Source organism: Pleurodeles waltl, chromosome 4_1 (assembly GCF_031143425.1).
Source record: "Pleurodeles waltl isolate 20211129_DDA chromosome 4_1, aPleWal1.hap1.20221129, whole genome shotgun sequence".
NCBI classification, from domain to species: domain Eukaryota; kingdom Metazoa; phylum Chordata; class Amphibia; order Caudata; family Salamandridae; genus Pleurodeles; species Pleurodeles waltl.
The window spans coordinates 231,742,446-231,762,546 of NC_090442.1; the positions used below are offsets into that span (position 1 = coordinate 231,742,446).

Genomic DNA, 20,101 nt, shown 5'->3' on the forward strand with positions numbered 1-20,101 from the left:
GGGAAACATCTGTCTTTGATGGTGTCGATTTTTGCTCCTAAAAAGGTTCTCTCTCTTGTTGGTAAGATGTTTGACTTGTTGTGATTCAGAGTGAGACCCAGCTCGTCGAATAATGCTATGCAAGCCATCGTTGACTCATGAGCTGCTTGAGACGACCACCCCTTTATTAGTCAATCGTCTAAGTAGGGAAAAACGTGCAAATTTGTTCTTTCTCAAGAAAGCTGCTACAGGAGCGAGGCTCTTTGTGAAGATTCTGTAGGTGGACTTCAATCCGAATGGAAGAACTTTGAATTGGAAATGGCAGCCAGCTACCACAAAACTAAGATTTTCTGAGGGCAGGTGAATTCGGAATATGAAAGTTAGCGTCTTGTAGATCCAGAGACGTCATATAATCCCCATGGTTCATGCGGAGACGAATGTCTTGCAATGTGACCATGCAAAAGGTTTGGAGTTTGAGGTACTTGTTTAGGTCCCAGAGATCTAGAATGGGATGCCAAGATTCCCAGTTTTTGCGCAACAGAAAGAAAAGGGAGTAAAACTCTTTGCCTTTCTCTGAAGAAGGAACTCTCTCTATCGCTCGCTTTCTGAGCATGGTCACGCCCTCCAGCCAGAGTTGTTTTAGATGCTTCTGCAAGAAGGTATGAGGAGGACAAGAAGGTGGGCGATGAATGAACTCTAAAGTATGGCCAAATTGAACAATGTTTAAAACCCACTGATCTGATGTTATTTGTTCCCACATCTTGTAGAAGTGTGATATCCATCCCCATATCTTCCGGCTCTGTGGTAAGGTTGTAGCCGGAGCCTGAAACTTGTCACTGACGTCTGGCTGCCTCTTTGCCCTGACGCGGTTTTCCCCTAGGAGGGGGTCTGGAATAGGACGCTTGAGGTGGTTGCCTTTGGGTGTAATGAGGCCGGAACTGCTGTGTAGTATAGGAGGGGTAACGAAAACGCTGGTAATCCCCTCGATGTGTCGAGACTCCCCGACCTCTGGAGGCACGAAAAGGCATTCTCTTAAATTGAAGTGTCCCTAAGGACCTTGCAGTGTCTGTCTGATTTGACGGCTTGCAAGGCCTCATCCACATGCTTGCCGAACAATGCCTCTCCATCAAAAGGGAGGTCCAACACCTTGTTCTGAACCTCTGGACGAAAGGAAATTGCCCTAAGCCAGCCCTGACGCTGCAGCACTGCTCCACCAGCTAGCTCTCGAAAGGCTGTTGTTGCAATATCCATAGCACAGTCTATCACCTCAGCCGAGGTGCGCTCACCCTCCAAGAGGATTTTCTTCACCTCCGCCTTAGATTCTTCTGAGAGGTGATCCAGATACGAGGCAATATCAGCCCACAGCTGTCTGTCTTACCTCCCCAGGATTGTCAATGAATTTGCTGCCCTCACTATTAGGCCAGACATGTGAGAGAAACGAGAAAAAAATGGGTGGTGCACCACTTAGGTTGTAGACATATTATTTGTATAGAGAAATCCCAAATAATTAGACAGGTGATAATACACGGTTTCTGTTCTTTTTTCTTCCAAAAGTTCTTTTTATTTGATCAAAAATGCTTTGATGAGAACAAGCAGCCAACGCGTTTCGCCCTATACAATTGGGCTTCTTCAGGGCTGAAAAGTTGTTCACAAGATATGTATAGACGCAAACCAGTTCTCAGAATACTGAAAAAGTGAATATATTAGTTTATGGGTAGTTGGAGTATAACTGGCCGGTCAGCAGCACACCGAAAGAGCAGAGAGACGGGCCCGGCCGTATTGCCACCCGTCGCGTAGAGAGAAATGAATAGAGCGTGTCACAGTAGCCGAAAGAATGTGAGAGAAACGCTTCCTGATGTTGTCCAGTCTTCTCCCCTCTTTGTCTGGAGGAGCTGAAAGTGGTGTTGATGGATTTTTGGAACGTCTCTGCGCTGCCTGGGTTATAACGGAGTCCGGCTTTGGGTGACTAACGAGACACGCCGGGGCGTCCTCTGGGGCCTTATACTTTTTGTCCAACCTAGGCAAGACTGCCATCACTGTAGCTGGATTTTTCATTACTTTGAGACCTTCCTCCCAGATGTAGCCTACTATCGGTATGGAGCGGACACTCTTTTGATACAGCTCCTTGAAGTCATATAAGAAACAATCCATATGTTTGGATGGCATGGGTATCTCAAATCTCTTTGCCGCCCTCTCAAGCAAATTATGGAAACCCCCAATATCTCCTGGGGGAGAATGCACCAGAGTAGGTGACGGCAAAGAGGGTGTTGGCAATATATAGTTGTCCCAATCCGAGTTGTCCTGCAACTCTCCTTCCTCCCTCTCTTCATCCGAAGAGTCAGCAACTTGCATGAAAGTCCTTTGTGGGGTACTTCTGGCTGATCTAGGAGATGATCTAGGTTGTGGCACTGGAGTGGCAGGCATCGATGGAGGAGGCGCCGTTTGAATGTCCGATTGTGGCGCTGATGGAAATCTCCTTTTGTAATCTGACAACATAAACTGTAGATCAGATATGAGGGAACTCAGAACATAAACAATGTCCTCTGGTACATATGTCTGCTGTCGCTGAGGAGAATAATGCTGTTGATAATATTCCTCTTCATCCTCTTGGTACTTAACATTAAGTTGTGAAGGGCTATGGATTGCCCCAAACGGCCCATCATCATCCGAATCTTCCTCCAGAAGATGAGTCGGGATTAATGGTGTAACCTTGCTTGGGGATGTAGCTCTTCGAGTGATATTTCCCCTCCCAGACACAGACTGCATTTTTCTCTTCTTCAACGAGGTCGCCGACGGAGTCGTCTCCGATAACCCTACTGCTCCCGTCAATGGTGTCGCCGACAGCGTAGACGTAGGAATCCCAGTCGATGGTGTCGTCGACGGAGTCGTCGTTGGAATCATCGTCGACAACGTCTTGATCTTCAACGTCGACGGTCTAGATTTTGTTACCGTCGTTGTGGATGTCGTCTGCGAGAAAGAAGCTACCATCAATAGACTGGTTACCGTCGCCGCAGCTGCCGTGAACGTTCTCGTCGATGACAGAGTCAACAGTATATCTTCAGCTGCTGAAGAAGGCTTTCTGAACACCGTCAACACCTTTGGAGGGGGTGTAGAAGGCTCTGAGGAGGATTTTGATACCTCCTTTGATGTTGAAGGTCGATGCCTGGACATAGAGGATCTTTTTCCCTGAGGTGAGGATGAGAGACTGCAGCCTGTAAGTCTTTGAGGGTTGTTTTGAACCCTTTTCAGAATGAGGTGATCTTTGCCTCTTTTGTGACTTCCTAGAAGACTATGAAGACTCCTCACAGTCAGAGACAGCATTTTTTCTTGATTTAGTCTTTTGGAGCCATATCAACAACCTCCCATCTCTATCCTTCAAAGTCTTTGATGAAAAGGTACGACATACCTTACAGTCAGTAGCAGGGTGTTCAGGATAGAGGCAATATATACATCTGTATGAGGGTCTTCTGAATGGAGCCTTTTCTTCTCACAAGTGCTGCAGGCTCTAAAGAGACTTTCTCTCTCTGTCAGACATCCTGCTGGTACAAAAGGCTCTAGAAAGAATGAGTGTAAGTCAGAGACACCCAATGAGTAAAAGAAGGAAAATGTCACTTACCCAGTGTACATCTGTTCGTGGCATTAGTCGCTGCAGATTCACATGCTGTGCACATCCCGCCATCTGGTGTTGGGCTCGGAGTGTTACAAGTTGTTTTTCTTCGAAGAAGTCTTTTCGAGTCACGAGACCAAGGGACTCCTCCCATTTCGACTCCATTGCGCATGGGCGTCAACTCCATCTTAGATTGTTTTCCCCGCAGAGGGTGAGGTAGGAGTTGTGTATGCTAGATCTACTTCTGAACGGCTACAGGCTCCCGGGGAGGCGGGTGGGCGCATGTGAATCTGCAGCGACTAATGCCACGAACAGATGTACACTGGGTAAGTGACATTTTCCGTTCGATGGCATGTGTAGCTGCAGATACACATGCTGTGCATAGACTAATAAGCAGTTATCTCCCCAAAAGCGGTGGTTCAGCCTGTAGGAGTTGAAGTAGTTTGAAATAATGTTCTTAGTACAGCTTGAACTACTGTTGCTTGTTGTGCAGTTAACACATCTACACAGTAGTGCTTGGTAAATGTATGAGGCGTAGACCATGTTGCTGCCTTACATATTTCGTTCATTGGAATATTTCCTAGAAAGGCCATGGTAGCACCTTTCTTTCTGGTTGAGTGTGCCTTTGGTGTAATAGGCAGTTCTCTTTTAGCTTTAAGATAGCATGTTTGAATGCACTTAACTATCCATCTAGCAATGCCTTGTTTTGAAATTGGATTTCCTTTATGAGGTTTTTGAAAGGCGATAAATAGTTGTTTTGTCTTTCGAATTAGTTTTGTTCTGTCAATGTAGTACATTAGTGCTCTTTTGATGTCTAATGTATGTAGTGCTCTTTCAGCTACAGAATCTGGCTGTGGGAAGAACACTGGTAATTCTACCGTTTGATTCAAGTGGAACGGTGAGATTACTTTTGGTACAAATTTAGGATTGGTCCGTAGAACAACTTTATTTTTGTGTATTTGAATAAATGGTTCTTGAATGGTAAATGCTTGAATTTCACTCACTCTTCTTAGAGATGTGATGGCAATTAAAAATGCAACTTTCCACGTTAAGTATTGCATTTCACAAGAGTGCATGGGCTCAAAAGGTGGACCCATGAGTCGTGTTAAGACAATGTTGAGGTTCCATGAAGGAACCGGTGGTGTTCTTGGTGGTATAATTCTCTTTAGGCCTTCCATAAACGCTTTTATGACTGGTATCCTAAATAATGAAGTTGAGTGCGTAATTTGCAGGTAAGCTGAAACTGCCGTAAGATGTATTTTAATGGAAGAGAAAGCTAGTTTAGATTTCTGCAAATGTAGTAAGTATCCTACTATCTCTTTTGCAGATGCATGTAAAGGTTGAATTTGATTATTATGGCAGTAATAAACAAATCTTTTCCACTTATTTGCATAACAGTGTCTAGTGGTAGGTTTTCTAGCCTGTTTTATGACCTCCATACATTCCTGTGTGAGGTCTAAGTGCCCGAATTCTAGGATTTCAGGAGCCAAATTGCTAGATTCAGCGATGCTGGACTTGGATGTCTGATCTGTTTTTTGTGTTGTGTTAACAGATCTGGTCTGTTTGGCAGTTTGATATGAGGTACTACTGAAAGGTCTAGTAGTGTTGTGTACCAAGGTTGCCTTGCCCATGTTGGTGCTATTAGTATGAGTTTGTTTTGACTCAACTTGTTTACTAGATATGGAAGAAGTGGGAGAGGGGGAAAAGCGTACGCAAATATCCCTGACCAGTTCATCCATAGTGCATTGCCCTGAGACTGATGTTGTGGGTACCTGGATGCAAAGTTTTGGCATTTTGAGTTTTCTTTTGTTGCAAATAGATCTATTTGTGGCGTTCCCCACATTCTGAAGTAAGTGTTCAGTATTTGGGGGTGAATTTCCCATTTGTGGATCTGTTGGTGATCCCGAGAGAGATTGTCTGCTAACTGATTCTGAATCCCTGGAATAAATTGTGCTATTAGGCGAATGTGGTTGTGAATCGCCCAATGCCATATTTTTTGTGTTAGGAGACACAACTGTGTCGAGTGTGTTCCTCCCTGTTTGTTTAGGTAATACATTGTTGTCATGTTGTCTGTTTTCACAAGAGTGTATTTGTGGGTTATTATGGGTTGAAATGCTTTCAGAGCTAGCAATACCGCTAACAGTTCTAAGTGGTTTATATGAAACAGTTTTTGCTGAATGTCCCATTGTCCTTGGATGCTGTGCTGATTGAGGTGTGCTCCCCACCCTGTCATGGATGCATCTGTCGTTATTACGTATTGTGGCACTGGGTCTTGAAAAGGCCGCCCTTGGTTTAAATTTATACTGTTCCACCATTGAAGCGAGATGTATGTTTGGCGGTCTATCAACACCAGATCTAGAAGTTGACCCTGTGCCTCTGACCACTGTGATGCTAGGCACTGTTGTAAGGGCCGCATGTGCAACCTTGCGTTTGGGACAATGGCTATGCATGAGGACATCATGCCTAGGAGTTTCATTACTAATTTGACCTGTATCTTTTGGTTTGGATACATGGCTTGTATGACATTTTGGAATGTTTGGACTCTTTGTGGACTTGGAGTGGCAATTCCTTTTACTGTGTTGATTGTTGCTCCTAGGTATTGCTGTGTTTGACACGGCAGAAGGTGTGACTTTGAGTAATTGAGAAACCTAGTTTGTGTAGGGTTTCTATGACGTAATTTGTGTGTTGTGAACACTGTTTTTGCGTGTTGGTTCTGATTAACCAATCGTCTAGGTACGGGAACACATGTATTTGCTGCCTACTGATATGTGCAGCTACTACTGCTAGACATTTTGTAAAAACGTTTGGCGCAGTTGTTATTCCGAATGGCAACACTTTGAATTGGTAATGTATCCCTTGGAATACAAACCTTAGGTACTTCCTGTATGAAGGATGTATTGGTATATGGAAATATGCATCCTTTAGATCCAGTGTTGTCATTTAGTCTTGTTGTTTGAGCAGTGGGATTACTTCTTGTAATGTAACCATGTGAAAATGGTCTGATTTGATGTATGTATTTAATATTCTGAGATCTAGTATAGGTCTTAGAGTTTTGTCTTTTTTGGGTATCAGAAAATACAGTGAGTAAACTCCTGTGTTTAGTTCTTGTTTTGGTACTAATTCTATTGCTTCTTTTTGGAGCAATGCTTGAACTTCTAATCCTAGAAGATTTATATGTTGTTTCGACATACTGTGTGTTTTCGGTGGGACTGTTGGAGGGAATTCGCGAAATTCTATGCAATAACCATGCTGGATAATTGCTAGTACCCAAGTATCTGTTGTTATCTCCTCCCAATGTTTGGAAAATTGGCTTAATCTTCCCCCCACAGGTGTTATGTGATGGGGATGTGTGACTTGTGAGTCACTGCTTATTTTGAGGACTTTTGGGGCTTTGGAATTTTCCTCTACTTCTTTAGAATTGTCCCCTTCTATATTGCCCCCAAAAACTTCCCCACTGATATTGGCTTTGGTAAGTGGGTCTTGTTTGTGATGTTGTGGTTTCTGTAGGTTGTCCTCGAAACCCTCCCCTAAAAGGTGTTTTGCGAAAGGTGCCTCTGCTCTGCGGGGAGTAGAGTGCGCCCATGGCTTTTGCCGTATCAGTCTCTTTCTTGAGTTTCTCAATAGCAGTGTCGACTTCCGGCCCAAACAACTGCTGTTCATTAAATGGCATATTTAGCACGGCTTGTTGAATTTCCGGCTTGAAACCTGACGTGCGGAGCCATGCGTGCCTTCTTATTGTTATTGCAGTATTTACTGTCCTTGCAGCCGTATCTGCTGCATCCATTGAAGACCGTATCTGATTATTAGAGATACTTTGTCCTTCTTCCACCACTTGTTGTGCTCTTTTTTGGAACTCCTTGGGTAAGTGTTCTATCAAATGTTGCATCTCATTCCAGTTAGCTCTGTCATATCTTGCCAAAAGCGCTTGTGAATTGGCAATGCGCCATTGGTTTGCTGCTTGTGCTGCTACCCTTTTGCCCGCAGCATCAAATTTGCGACTCTTTGTCTGGAGGTGGTGCGTCTCCCGAGGTATGAGAGTTTGCTCTCTTACGAGCTGCCCGACAACTACTGAGTCTGGAGTTAACTGCGTTGTAATATAAACAGGATCTGTTGGCGGTGGCTTGTACTTTTTCTCCACCCTTGGAGTTATGGCTCGCCCTTTAACAGGATCCTGAAAGATTTGTTTTGAATGTTTTAGCATTCCTGGGAGCATAGGTAGTCTTTGGTACTGGCTATGAGTGGAGGTTAGCGTGTTAAACAAGAAGTCATCCTCAATTGGTTCTGAATGCAAGGTGACGTTATGGAAAGCAGCTGCCCTTGCGATCACCTGTGTGTAAGATGTACTGTCCTCAGGAGGGGACGGCCTGGTAGGGTACGAGTCTGGGCTGTTGTCCGATACTGGAGCATCGTAAAGGTCCCATGCATCGGGATCATCTTGACTCATGGCAGTATGAGTCGGTGAGTGCATCAGTGGAGGAGTTGCTACTGGTGATGTGTGCACTGATGGTGGTGGAGAAGGTGGTGGAGTTGTTTTCTTTGCCACCTTTGCCTGTGGCTCCTTGTCCTTTTCGTGAAAGGCAAGTTTTCTTTTTGTTTTAATTGGAGGAAGAGTGGTTATCTTCCCTGTGTCTTGATGAATGTGGAGCCTCCTTTGAGTATAGTCTGGCTCTACAGATTGAAGTTCCTCTCCAAATCTATGTTTTTTCATTTGTGAGGCTAATCCTTGTTCCTCTGTATAGGAACCTGTTCTCGGCTCCGAGGCTGGATGTTTCGGAACCAAAACTTTTTCGGAGGTCTTTTTAGGCTCCGAAGAAACCTTTGTAATTTTCGGCGTGGTGGTGTCTTGGTGCCGAATTTGTTCGGTGCCGCTGTCACGGTGCCGAAATTTCTCAGAGCCGATGTCTCGGGTCCGAGATTGCTGTGTGGCGGTATTTCGACCGGAGTCGGATGACTTCGACACCAGCGTGCCCTTTTTCGGTGCCTTGGCTCGGTCACCGCTTTTTTGGGTTAAGCCATGGCCTGTTGGCGGTGGCGTCCCCTGGGCTCTTGTTGACTTCTCGTGAGTCTTATGTTTCGTCGTCTTACTCACGGTTTTCGCCGTTTCTTCGGCCTCGAGCTCTTCCGAGTCCGATTCGTGGATAGAGAAAGCTTCCTCTTCTTCCTCGAAACGCTCTTGTTCTGTCGGCGTCGACGCCATCTGCAGTCTTCTGGCTCTTCGGTCTCTTAACGTCTTTCTGGACCGAAACGCTCGACAGGCCTCACAAGTATCTTCCTTGTGCTCTGGGGACAAGCACAAGTTACAAACCAGATGCTGATCCGTATACGGATACTTGTTATGGCATTTTGGACAGAAGCGGAATGGGGTCCGTTCCATCAGCCTTGAATTCACACGTGGCCGGGCCAACCAGGCCCCGACAGGGGATCGAAAAAACCCCGAAGGGCCACCGGAACTCTTCTAAATTCGGTGTCGATCTGTTGTAACTAACCCGATACCGAACGCAAACAATACCGACGTTTTTTCCGAGATTCTAACTAAGTTTCCGACCCGAAACACGGAGCGAAAAGGAACACGTCCGAACCCGATGGCGGGAAAAAAAACAATCTAAGATGGAGTCGACGCCCATGCGCAATGGAGTCGAAATGGGAGGAGTCCCTCGGTCTCGTGACTCGAAAAGACTTCTTCGAAGAAAAACAACTTGTAACACTCCGAGCCCAACACCAGATGGCGGGATGTGCACAGCATGTGTATCTGCAGCTACACATGCCTTCGTACATTCAGATATAGTGAGAAAATCTTCCTCCACAAGAACAAACTGAGCAGAGCTCAGAGGAGACTCCCTAGCACGACTTGCAGTAGAAAATCTGAGGTGCTGGAGCTTCTCTCAGAAGGGTTCTAAAGGGTGGTACTCTCTGATTGGCTGAGGTTCATGTTTGGTCCTTTTTACATAAAGACTTGGATAGATTGCTAAAATGAAGAGATTTTTTATGTTATACTTCTTATGTCTTTGGGACATTGTCTGTTCTAAGGCACCGGGGACTCCCACCTCGACGACGGGGAATGATTCAAGCATGTGAATCTATGAAAGTTCCAATACTGGAGTAACTGGTTGGCATCATTGGAGCGGTCTGTGATGTCACAGTTGCCTATAAAAGCGACACCCAGGCGCATACGTCAGTTCTTTTCCTTAAGTGCCGGTTAAAGCGCAGATCCGGAATAGAGCTACCTTCTGTCTTTATTGGCAGGCCTTTGTCGACCTTTTTGTCAAAACCTTTTTTGTCTGTGCAGGATGAATACCATTATCTCCTCAGAGGAGTGAAATGTTGAAAATCAGATGGCGTGTTGAGTCCTGGTATTGCACAGAGGTTTAAGTTCCCGATGAGGTTACTCGTTTAGTAGTTATAACCATCCCCTGCTGCATCCTGGTGATATTTTCTAGGAAAAGTCAACTGAGACTTATACTAATCTTTGGAATGAGGAGCCCCATGGCCACCACAAAGGTAAAATTCCCAAGATTGTTTTTGGTAATTGTTTGACTAGCTCTATTAGTAATATGTTTCTTCAGCAGGAGGTGAATCAATTTTGACAAGCTGAAATTTGAGTTTTTTTTCTATTTAACCTCAAAACAACAATTTGTATCCGTCAAATGGTTAAGATCTAGAGGAATTAATGCTTTGAATGTTCAAGATGGCCCTTCAAAGTATGTTTTGGTGATGGCATATGCAGAGTGCCCCTGGATGGACATTAAGTTTGTGAAAGGTCTGATCTTGGACTCGGAGGAGTAGGACCACGCCACTTGCACACACTTTCCAGCCAACTTGGTGATAGATTCACAGGTGAATTAGAAGGAGGCCCCACTGGGGTTGTAGACCTTGGCTCTCCATGCAGTGCTGGTAAAATATGAACATCTGATGAGCGAGAATGGCTTATTCACATCAAGAGCCGTTTAGATGGTGTGTTCGATGCTGATCTTGACTTGTCTAGCTGCCTCGACCGGTGTGACCTTGACAAACGTTGCTTCAATGAAGGCTTTGACATGAATGAATGCCATACCTCCCTCGACGTTGTATCTTTTACTGTCGCCCTGTTCCTCAACGTCTAGTTGACATAGATGGAGCTGTTGGCGAATATCTCAACGTCAACCTCGATGATGTTGTCGGGTGCTTCGACGTGAACGGGTGCTTTGATGGTTGGTATCTCTCAGACATCAACAGAGCTGTCAGTGAGGGCCTCCACAACGATCATGTTGATGACGGCTGGTTTGACGGTATCTTGCATGCCGGAAGTCACTGTCGGCGTCAAGAACACAGTTTTCCCTGATTTCGACCCCCTATCTGTCAGCGATGATAGGGAATTATGTTTTTGACGTGAACAAGTAATACGGACTGAATGTGGGTCAGTTTGAGCCTTTTTTTACCACAAGAAAGGCACTTCACAAATAGTGAAGGAATAATTCAAACAAAAAAATCCAAAACTTTTCAGTCAGAAAAAGTCTATTGTACACTAGGCACTAAAAACTGTTGAATATTAGAAAAAAAAGTGTTTTGAAAAGGGATGTCTTGACAGAAATGTAAAAAAAAACTGTAGCTATTATTGCTCCAGGATCCTAACTGTAGGAGAGGGAAAAAAGAACATGTCACCTGCAGGGCATGATGGGATACGGGTTACCTGAGGTCTTAAAGGCACGGTGCCAGTTTTCGTTGTTATGCTTTTAAAGCAGCCTACTGGCTAACAATGCCTTTCATTTCACTGCAGTTTCTGCTCAAATAAAGGCTATAACTGCACCTTTTGTTTCTTGTTTTCTGCATTACAGAAATATTTCACAGTGAGATAATTGTTTAAATTAAAACAATATAATTTAGGCACTTTTTAGTCTCCATTGCAGGCTGCATATGAATAGATATATATGTATTCAAAGGTACTATGCACATTAATGATGTTATACATATATATATTGTATATATATTTAATATGTGTTCTGGGGTCTTCAAACTCTGGGGCGTGTCCCCCTGGGGTCACTTAAGTGATCCCAGGAGGGGCATCAGGCTCTAATCAAGAGAAGCCTCATGCTTTTTTTAAGTGAAAGAAAAATGAGCGACAGAAGGTCACTTTGTAATGGGCCGTCAAGAACATACTTTGTTATGTATACTCTGACTGTGAGTATGAGTAAAAGAGGTAAGGGAACTTAACTGCAATGTTTAAATGTGTTTGGACAAATTTAAATATTGCCTATTTAACAGAATAATTGTGAAAAATTGAGGGAGTGTGCATGATTTTATAATTTTTTGTTTTTACACATAGGAGAGCGACATTAAGAAGTCTGAAGACCACTGATGTAGGGGGTGTTCTACCACAAACTTCTTGAAAGACATAATTCAGTCTCAATTTCTACAACATGTGACTTAGCTGTCTCCCTGTGTGTTCAGAGCCAGCAGGACATTTTCTGTATGCTCAAAAAAATAGCAGTGCAATCCTAGCTAAGGCTGCTCCTATATGCATGACTGCACCTCTGGTCTGATGATGTACAAAAATTCATATCTCAGAGTACTTCAGCATTAACCCGTTGTGGCAATGTTCATGGCCACCTAGATGAATAAAAAAAAAAAAAAAAAAAAGGAGTCATTGACCTTTCACGAATAATGCCTTTGGCTTTCAATTTTTCGTCAATAGGAAGTGGGAGGATGAATGGGCCAATTTAGTGCTACATTTGAATATTGTGTATGAGTAGGGTGAATAGTGGGGACTGGATGCTTTCATCACTATAGACCCCTCAGTATTTATTTCCTGTCTGATAGCTAGTCAAGTTCATCTTACTGAGGCTGCATATCATGGAGTCAGTGTGTCTCTTAATCGCTTCTGGGAGAGAAGCTATATGCCTGACCTTTCAGGCATAAAGGCAGCATCTGATATAATGCATGTATTCTTCACGCATTGGATTATGTCAGATGAAGCTACTGGTAATCTTCTTAGTGGTCTCCTTTCCAAATAATACATTCATATTTCATTTTTACATTTCGTTTTACATATGTTATGATAGCCGGCATATTGAAAGTCACTGACACACCTTCCATTAGAGTATTTTACTTAAATCTGATCTCAGGTTAAGACTACTGGCAGGATGCTTAATTCTGTATTACATACATTCTCAATTGTTTTTACTGTGGGGGTGTTACATCCTAGCCAAAAAAGCTCTTTAAAGTCTCAAATTCATCACTGTTTGTGAAATCATCACTTAGGGCAGTAGTTCCCAACCTTTTGACTTCTGTGGACCCCCATTTTATCAATACTGGAGCCCGGGGACCCCCACTGAATCATTATTGGAATCCGGGGACCCCCACTGAGTCATTACTGATAGTTGGAACCTAATAATATAACAATTTCTAAGCAGTCGCGGACCCCCAGGGGTCCCCGGCCCACAGGTTGGGAACCACTGACTTAGGGTATTCATAAACTAGCAGCGTTGACTAGGTTTATCCAGGTAACTGTTTTCTGCATGCAGATCATGCAATGTGAAAAGCCTGAAATAAATTAGTCACAGAGGAGTTGAATCTAGCTTGTACTAGGACCACTTTAGAAATGTGTTATCCAGGACTTTTACTTCCCACTATGAATTATGCACATACCCCAGCTATAGCCTTAGTGCAATACACTTTCAGTCTATGAAAGTGTGAGACAGGAACACTAATGGGTGACCACAACATGTTAAGGTAGTTATTTCACATGCCTGGTTATATCCCCAAATATCATATACCCACATATTCAACATACACAAAGTACGTTGAAGAACTGTCAGCTTAGTTAGCACGCAGGAAATTATTATTTTGTTCTTTTGCTCTGAAAAGCACCAGCATCAACTCAGCAGATCAAAGCTTCTTAAATCAGCATCCAATTTTGCCAAGCAAACATGGCACCAATAAAACGTCGTATGTGCTTAATGGTGTTTTTCACCATTTTCTAAAAGACTATTTTTTGTTAGGCATGTTCCGGAATAGCTGAGTTTTGTAACATTAAAACTGCATGTTCCTGCTATAATCCTTTCTTCAAATGCTGAAAGAGGCATCCACTGTCATAGCAATTTTGGTCCTGCCGGAAAACAAGTTAGCCATCCGTGTAACATCTGCTAGTGCACATAAGGTGGATTATGTCCCAGTCTGACTCACCAATACTTTAATTTGTATTTTATGCAATGAAATGGCAGGTAGATAAACAGTCCCAAACAGAATAATTTAACAATTGCAAAAATCTTATGTCTCAAGTACAGTTGTACTTCAAAAACTCTCACTTTCCTGTCAGAATGAAACTTTCAAACAATTCTTGGTGGCAAAGTTTGAAGTGAAAAAGATAAATTATAAATCTATATTATACAGTACATCTTTTCAAACAGCAAAACATAGTTGAGCCAAACAAACACAACATAAACAAATTTTGATCTGTGGTCCAGTAGAGGCATTTTAGCAGGGTGACCACATTCAAAATACAGCGCAAAGTAGTTGAAACCTACCTGTAAAATACTCAAAACAATCTTGCTGAAAGACTTCAAATAAAATTCCTAAAAGCTGCCACATTTGAGGAGAAATTATCTGGCACGTCAAGCTAAACGCTAAATTCAGGATCTCTTCGTAGAATTCTGGAGAGAGAAATAATAATTTAAGCTTTCTCAAAAGAAGCAACAATAGTCATCTATATTTTACACTGTGCATAGGATGCACTCTTTTCAGGACATCCACTTGATTTCCTCCCGGCCTTGAGCATAAGACCACTTCCTACAGCAAGGCTAGTTAACAGACATGCAGGAAGGAATCAAATTTACTGTTCTGGAGCCAGATTATGTGGTATAAACCTGATAATAAAGGACACTGTGATAGGGATGACACTCTCGCAACACTTTAAACTAGGCATTCTAATACAAGTTTGTAGAATTGACTCCTGCTCTTTTTTGTTCAAATCCCATTCCCTCCCAACCAATAACAATTTTGGGCATCACTGTTAACTTACTCAGGAGATATTAACTGTGGCTATACTTACTTCAACAAACTACAACATGTAATTATAAGTCTTGGCTTCTAGAGGATATGACAGTTAGTTCTCTGGAGATCAGACCAGGTAGAATTTGCTATATCACTTCTGCAGACCAGTACTACTCAGACAACAAACAGTACAGGTTCTTAAATAGAATATCTTCAGTCTCACTCAACGATACCCCCTCAAAGCCAGATAGTGTTTACAGACAAAAAAAAAAACAGTCAATGATCTTGAACATAACAACTGAACTGAGAAAAGTTTGCTAATACTTTTTGCACTGGGAAGCTGACTCTGTTCATTTGGTTTCATTTCATATCTAGGAAACATAGGCAAGTCTTATCACAGTATTGTTCTCTAACATTACTATACAATTTTGAATCACACAAACATACCAATTATTGTCGAGGTGAAACCTAGAGCCCTCACAGACCTCCAGAAAGAAACAGGCACAAGTGTTGCTCTGATTCTAGCAACACAATTCATAAAACTCAAGAGCATGCTTTCCAAGTTTAAATATTAGCAGGAATTCATTGAAAAGGTACAAAAGAGAACCCCTGTTAATGAAGCAATGCAGGCGGAAGTCTGCATATCTAGCTATCTGATCTTCATGAGGTCTAACAGCTTGGTGCAAATGGATAAACACACATTGGCAAATAGAACAGAAAGTTTAAAGAACCTTTTTGTTGTTCAAATAATCTTTATTGATTTTAATACAACAAACATCAACATAAAGATAGTAATTAACAAAAAAACCTAAAATCATCAAAAGAGTGTGTTCATTCCTGATAAGCAAATTACATTGAGAGCCTACAATATTAGGCACATATATGGGAGGTGGGGTTACAGGAGAGAGGGGGCATGGATAAAGACTGTTCATAGGTCTAAACATAACTCTTGATATACATCTCTGCTTGTACATTTATATATTCATGTTCATATTCGTATTCATAGATTTGTTTTCGGATTCACAGACATATACACTCATAGGCATACACAATTCCTATATAACTATACCTGTACTCTTCATATAGTTATACTCGTAGGGAGTGTATACTCATCATACAGATATCATAATGACAATTTAAGAAGTACAGGATAACATTTTCCTATGGTTATGTATGAACAGTGGAGCAAACCGTCAGCACTTGGGTAGGTACAACAAACAATAATTGACTGAATACTAAAGTTGTTTAACTCTCTTGGTCTCTGATGAGAGAAGGTGTACTTAAGAGATGTCCTGAGCTAGTGGGACACAGGATAATGTATTCTGTGTATAGGAAATTAATCTGTGCTTATGGAGGTTCAAAGTTGATAGAGGTGGCATAAAGTGAGACCCACATGGGCCTGTGCGGTGGACACCAAGGAGAGAGATGTAGTGACATGTTATCTGCTTCTCTAAGAAACACAAGCCATTCTTGCCCCATCTGAAATTAGACTATGCTGAATTTTTGCCAATTATTGAGAATCAGTCTGTATGCAAGGGTCGGCATCCATCATTCTCAGTTTTCAGTTGGAGGGATAAGAGTCCAAGAAGTATGTATGTGAATTCCTGGGTAGGATTAATATTCAAGCTACTTTTTATAAATGTAAAGATACTGTCCCAATAGGTCTGTAGGATGGGGCAATAAAAGAGTATGTGGGCTATGTCGCTGTCATGTATACCGTTCCAAAATTGAGGGTCTTATGTAATGTTGAGTTTATGGAGCTTAACAGGGGCCCAGTACGATCTGTTAAAAATCATGTATTTGGTTTGGGATAGTGTCTGCAATATTTTATTTGTACAAGTGGATGTACGTATACATTTTCAGTCAAATTTTATATTGCTATTATTCAGTTCTGCCAACTTTAGTTCATTACGAGTTTGAGTTCCACAAGGGTTCAGGAGATGTACTTTGTATATTCTGGACGCAGTATGTCCAGCTCTGAATAAGCCCCTAATTAGTGAAGGTAGCGTGGGACTATCTGTTAATAGTGGGAATTTTGAGATCTGGACTCTTGGTCTCAGAGATATATAAAAGTCCATATTATTCAGTCTGCATCGTGCTTGAAGGGTGGAAAAGGGCAACAGTAGTTTGCCATCAGAGGTGTGTTTGATCAGATTATTCCCATTTTCGACTATTCAGACCAATGTACTGGCTGACCGTTGATTTTAATTTTGGGGTTGGCTTCTTGCCTTGCCAAAGAAATTTGTTGAAAATGGTAGTGATCATTGTTAGGAAGTCTTCAGATAGGGTCATCGGGGCATACTAATGAGGTAATTAACTAAAGGAGCAATCATCATTTTTAGTGATTTCGTTATCCCCCACCATGAGAGGAATTTAGGTGACAATCCCTCAAGTAGGTAATCAATCTTCTTAAGTAAGGAGCCTCTGTTGTCATGTAGAGTGGTAATGAGGTCATTGGAAAATCCTATTCCTAGAAATGTATTGCAGTCAGGCCATGCCAAACTAGAGTCACTCAATGTATCTTTGTTCCCACATTACTGAGAAGCTTAACTTCAGATTTGTCCTTGTTGAGTGTATAGGCAGACACCTCAGAGAATTTTTGAACTGATGTCATTATGCAGCTATGGCTGAGGGGGGCATCCTCGTAAGTGACTAAAATATTGTCTTCATAGGCAACTATTTTGATTGTGGTGCCTCCAAATGAATTAACGGTTAGGTTATGCTTCTCTCTCAAGTTGTATAGAAATGTTTCTAGTGCTAGTGTAAACAGAGGTTGGGGATGGGGGCAGCCTTGTCGGGTCCCTTGTTTCAAGGAGAGTGTAGAGGAGATAGTGCCTCCTGCTCTAAACTTAGCAACTGGCTTGTGGTAGAGTGCCATAATCATGTGTGTCAGGGATTCTCAGAGGGTACATTTCTCAAGGGTCAAATTTAATTTATTTCCAATCCACTTTATTTCCAACTCTAGTGAAGTTACTACATGTTTTTTTTTTTTCGCCTTTTCTAGAACATGGCAGAATATTCTTGTGTTATTGCTAGCTAGTCTGTTCTTTAAAAAGTCCATTTGAGAAGGGTGAATTAGTTTAGACATGTATCTTTGTAGCCTGTTAGTACATTAGTTTATATTTTACAATCCAAATTGACTAGAGGTGGTCTGTAAATTTTGGAAGCAGGGTATCTTTGTCCTCTTTGGGGATTACTGTTATTATAGCCTCTGCTTGAGTACCTGTGATTTGACAAGATAATGTAAAGTGAGTGTAAAGTCTCAACACAGGTATGATAACTGATGTAGAGAAAGATTTGAAAAATGTTGCATTATAGTTACTCGGGCTAGGGGCGTTGCCGGTTATAGGTCTTTTGATAGCATCCGCTATTTATTCTGTTATTGGACCATCAATCTATTCCGTGTCTTGCTCTGTTAGCATGGGCAGTCTGGCTTTATATCTAAGAACAGTTTACACTTCTTATAGTACAGTGTGGTATTACCTTCATAAGGATTTTGAAAAAAGTCTCTAAATACTTTGGCAACACTACTGCGGTTGGTATGTATGAGACCATTCTCATCTCTGATGGTGTTAATGGCATATTTTGTAGTTTGTGTTTAAGGTATGATGCTAAGGTTTTGCCTACTTTATTGGACTCACATAATCCAATACTTTTTGTTTTTATTAACCCATATACCTTCTCTGGTACTAATCATTTTATTGTATTAGTATCTTTTCTTCACAACCTCATTTAAAGTAAGACTATCTCTAGTGGTAATATGCTGTTTTTCTAGTTGTGTAATTTCATTTTCCAGCTTCAGGAGTTTACTCTTAGTCCTTTATTTGTATTCAATATAATTTTAAGGATCACTCATCTCAATGTTCCTTTTAGGGCCTCCCATCTTATGAGGTCAGAGGAATAATTCTCCTTATTGTCTCAAGGGAAGTTCCTTATTGAGTCTTCAATAATTTGTTACTTAGAGAGATTTTCATTGTTGAATCTCCATTGTGTTTGTTTTGAGTCTGGAGAGGAGTCGTGATAGACATCGTAATACAGGAACGATCTGATAATACTTTCTTCAATTGTGGTTTGGTCTACCTTCTTTAGGGAATGTCCAGATATTAGTAGGTAGTCAATGTGCATTTGTGAATTATGGGGGAATGAGTAAAAGGTATATTCCCCTTCCATCCAGGTTCTGCATTCTCCACTCATCAATCAGATTAAATTTATTGAAGAGATTTTTAGGAGCGTTATGTGCTTTATTAGGACGTAATGTGCATTGTGAGTTTCTTTCATTTTGAAGTCACCTGCTAAAATGAGTTTAGCTGAATCAGGGATCAACTTTAGTTGCGCAGAGAGCTCATTCGAAAATGAGGAGTCATCTTTTGTGGGTGCATAGACGTCGACCACAAAGAACTCATTATTGCTCTTGGAGAGTTTGGAATTAATCCATCTCCCTTGCATATGCGAGAGACTTGATACAACGCCTATTCTAGATTTCTTAGTGATTAGCGTCAAAACCAGATTTTTCTTTCCAACAGAGGCAGATCATGCAACATCTGAGAATTGGTTATTTTTATGTGATGTTATCTGTGAGGAATCAACCTTGGTTTCTCGAAGAAGAATGACGTCCTCTTTTGGTTTGTAGAGATAGTCAATGATTTCCCTTCTTTTAGATTAGGGAGTTGAGTCCTTTTACATTTGAATACATTTTCGTAATATTTTGTGGAGGTTTTGTCATAACAGTCTGTAGGTTTGCGTGGCTCCTATGTGTGATTTCCCCCATTTAATAATGTATTGTGGAATCTACAGATAAGGACAACTTGTGTAATCTGGCTTGAGGTTGAGTGGGATGCATCATAAGTATTTCTTTGAGTGTTTGAGAGAATCACCGAGGATGCCCAGCTGAGACCAGAGTGAGATGTGGGCTATTCAGTGGACAGCCTTCACTCGAGCAGAATAGAACCATGCTGACTAATAATATGTATAAAGTAAAACCAAAAACAAGGACAAAGAAGGACATAATCAAACAAAGGTGTAATATCCAAAAAGTCCCCCCTTAAGTGTATCCACCCCAACTCTCCCCAAGTGTACAAGAGGGGTAGCAATAGGTGGAACAAACCACTCTTCCAGGGAAACAGATCGTTAGAATGAATGAGTAGGCATTAAGTACATTTTCTCATTAAAGGGGAACATTCAACAGGGTTGTACTTGGTAGTTTTTAACAACGTAGTATTATATTCATTCTACTGTTGTACTATAACTGTAGCTTGAACCATATAATACTATAATTTTCTAGCCTTTTTAACCATACTATAATCAGAAAATCTGTTAGTTAACTTATCTCTAAATAAATTGGTATTATGGAATGCAATGCAACTGAATGATATAAACATCAAGTAACATAAAAATCAAGTGATTATTGAATGCATTATTAATGCATAACAGAGAAAGTGGATTAGGGCAAAAGCTGAAACTAGCTTCCCCGACTTGCTAGTATCATATACTGAGACATGGGTATCTTAAGCACAATTTCTCATACCGCCCCAGTTGTTATCATTCGCTTGA

General features: G+C 41.6%; 1 protein-coding gene across 2 annotated transcripts in view; it reads right to left on the reverse strand.

The window, feature by feature from the left end:
* Positions 1-20,101, reverse strand: part of IPO8 (importin 8) — a 650,601-nt gene that overhangs the window by 196,348 nt on the left and 434,152 nt on the right. For both annotated transcript variants that reach the window (XM_069228192.1, XM_069228193.1), the window contains exon 18: positions 14,086-14,211. In XM_069228192.1, coding sequence (XP_069084293.1) covers positions 14,086-14,211 — 126 coding nt within the window. The remainder of the gene's footprint in view (positions 1-14,085; positions 14,212-20,101) is intronic.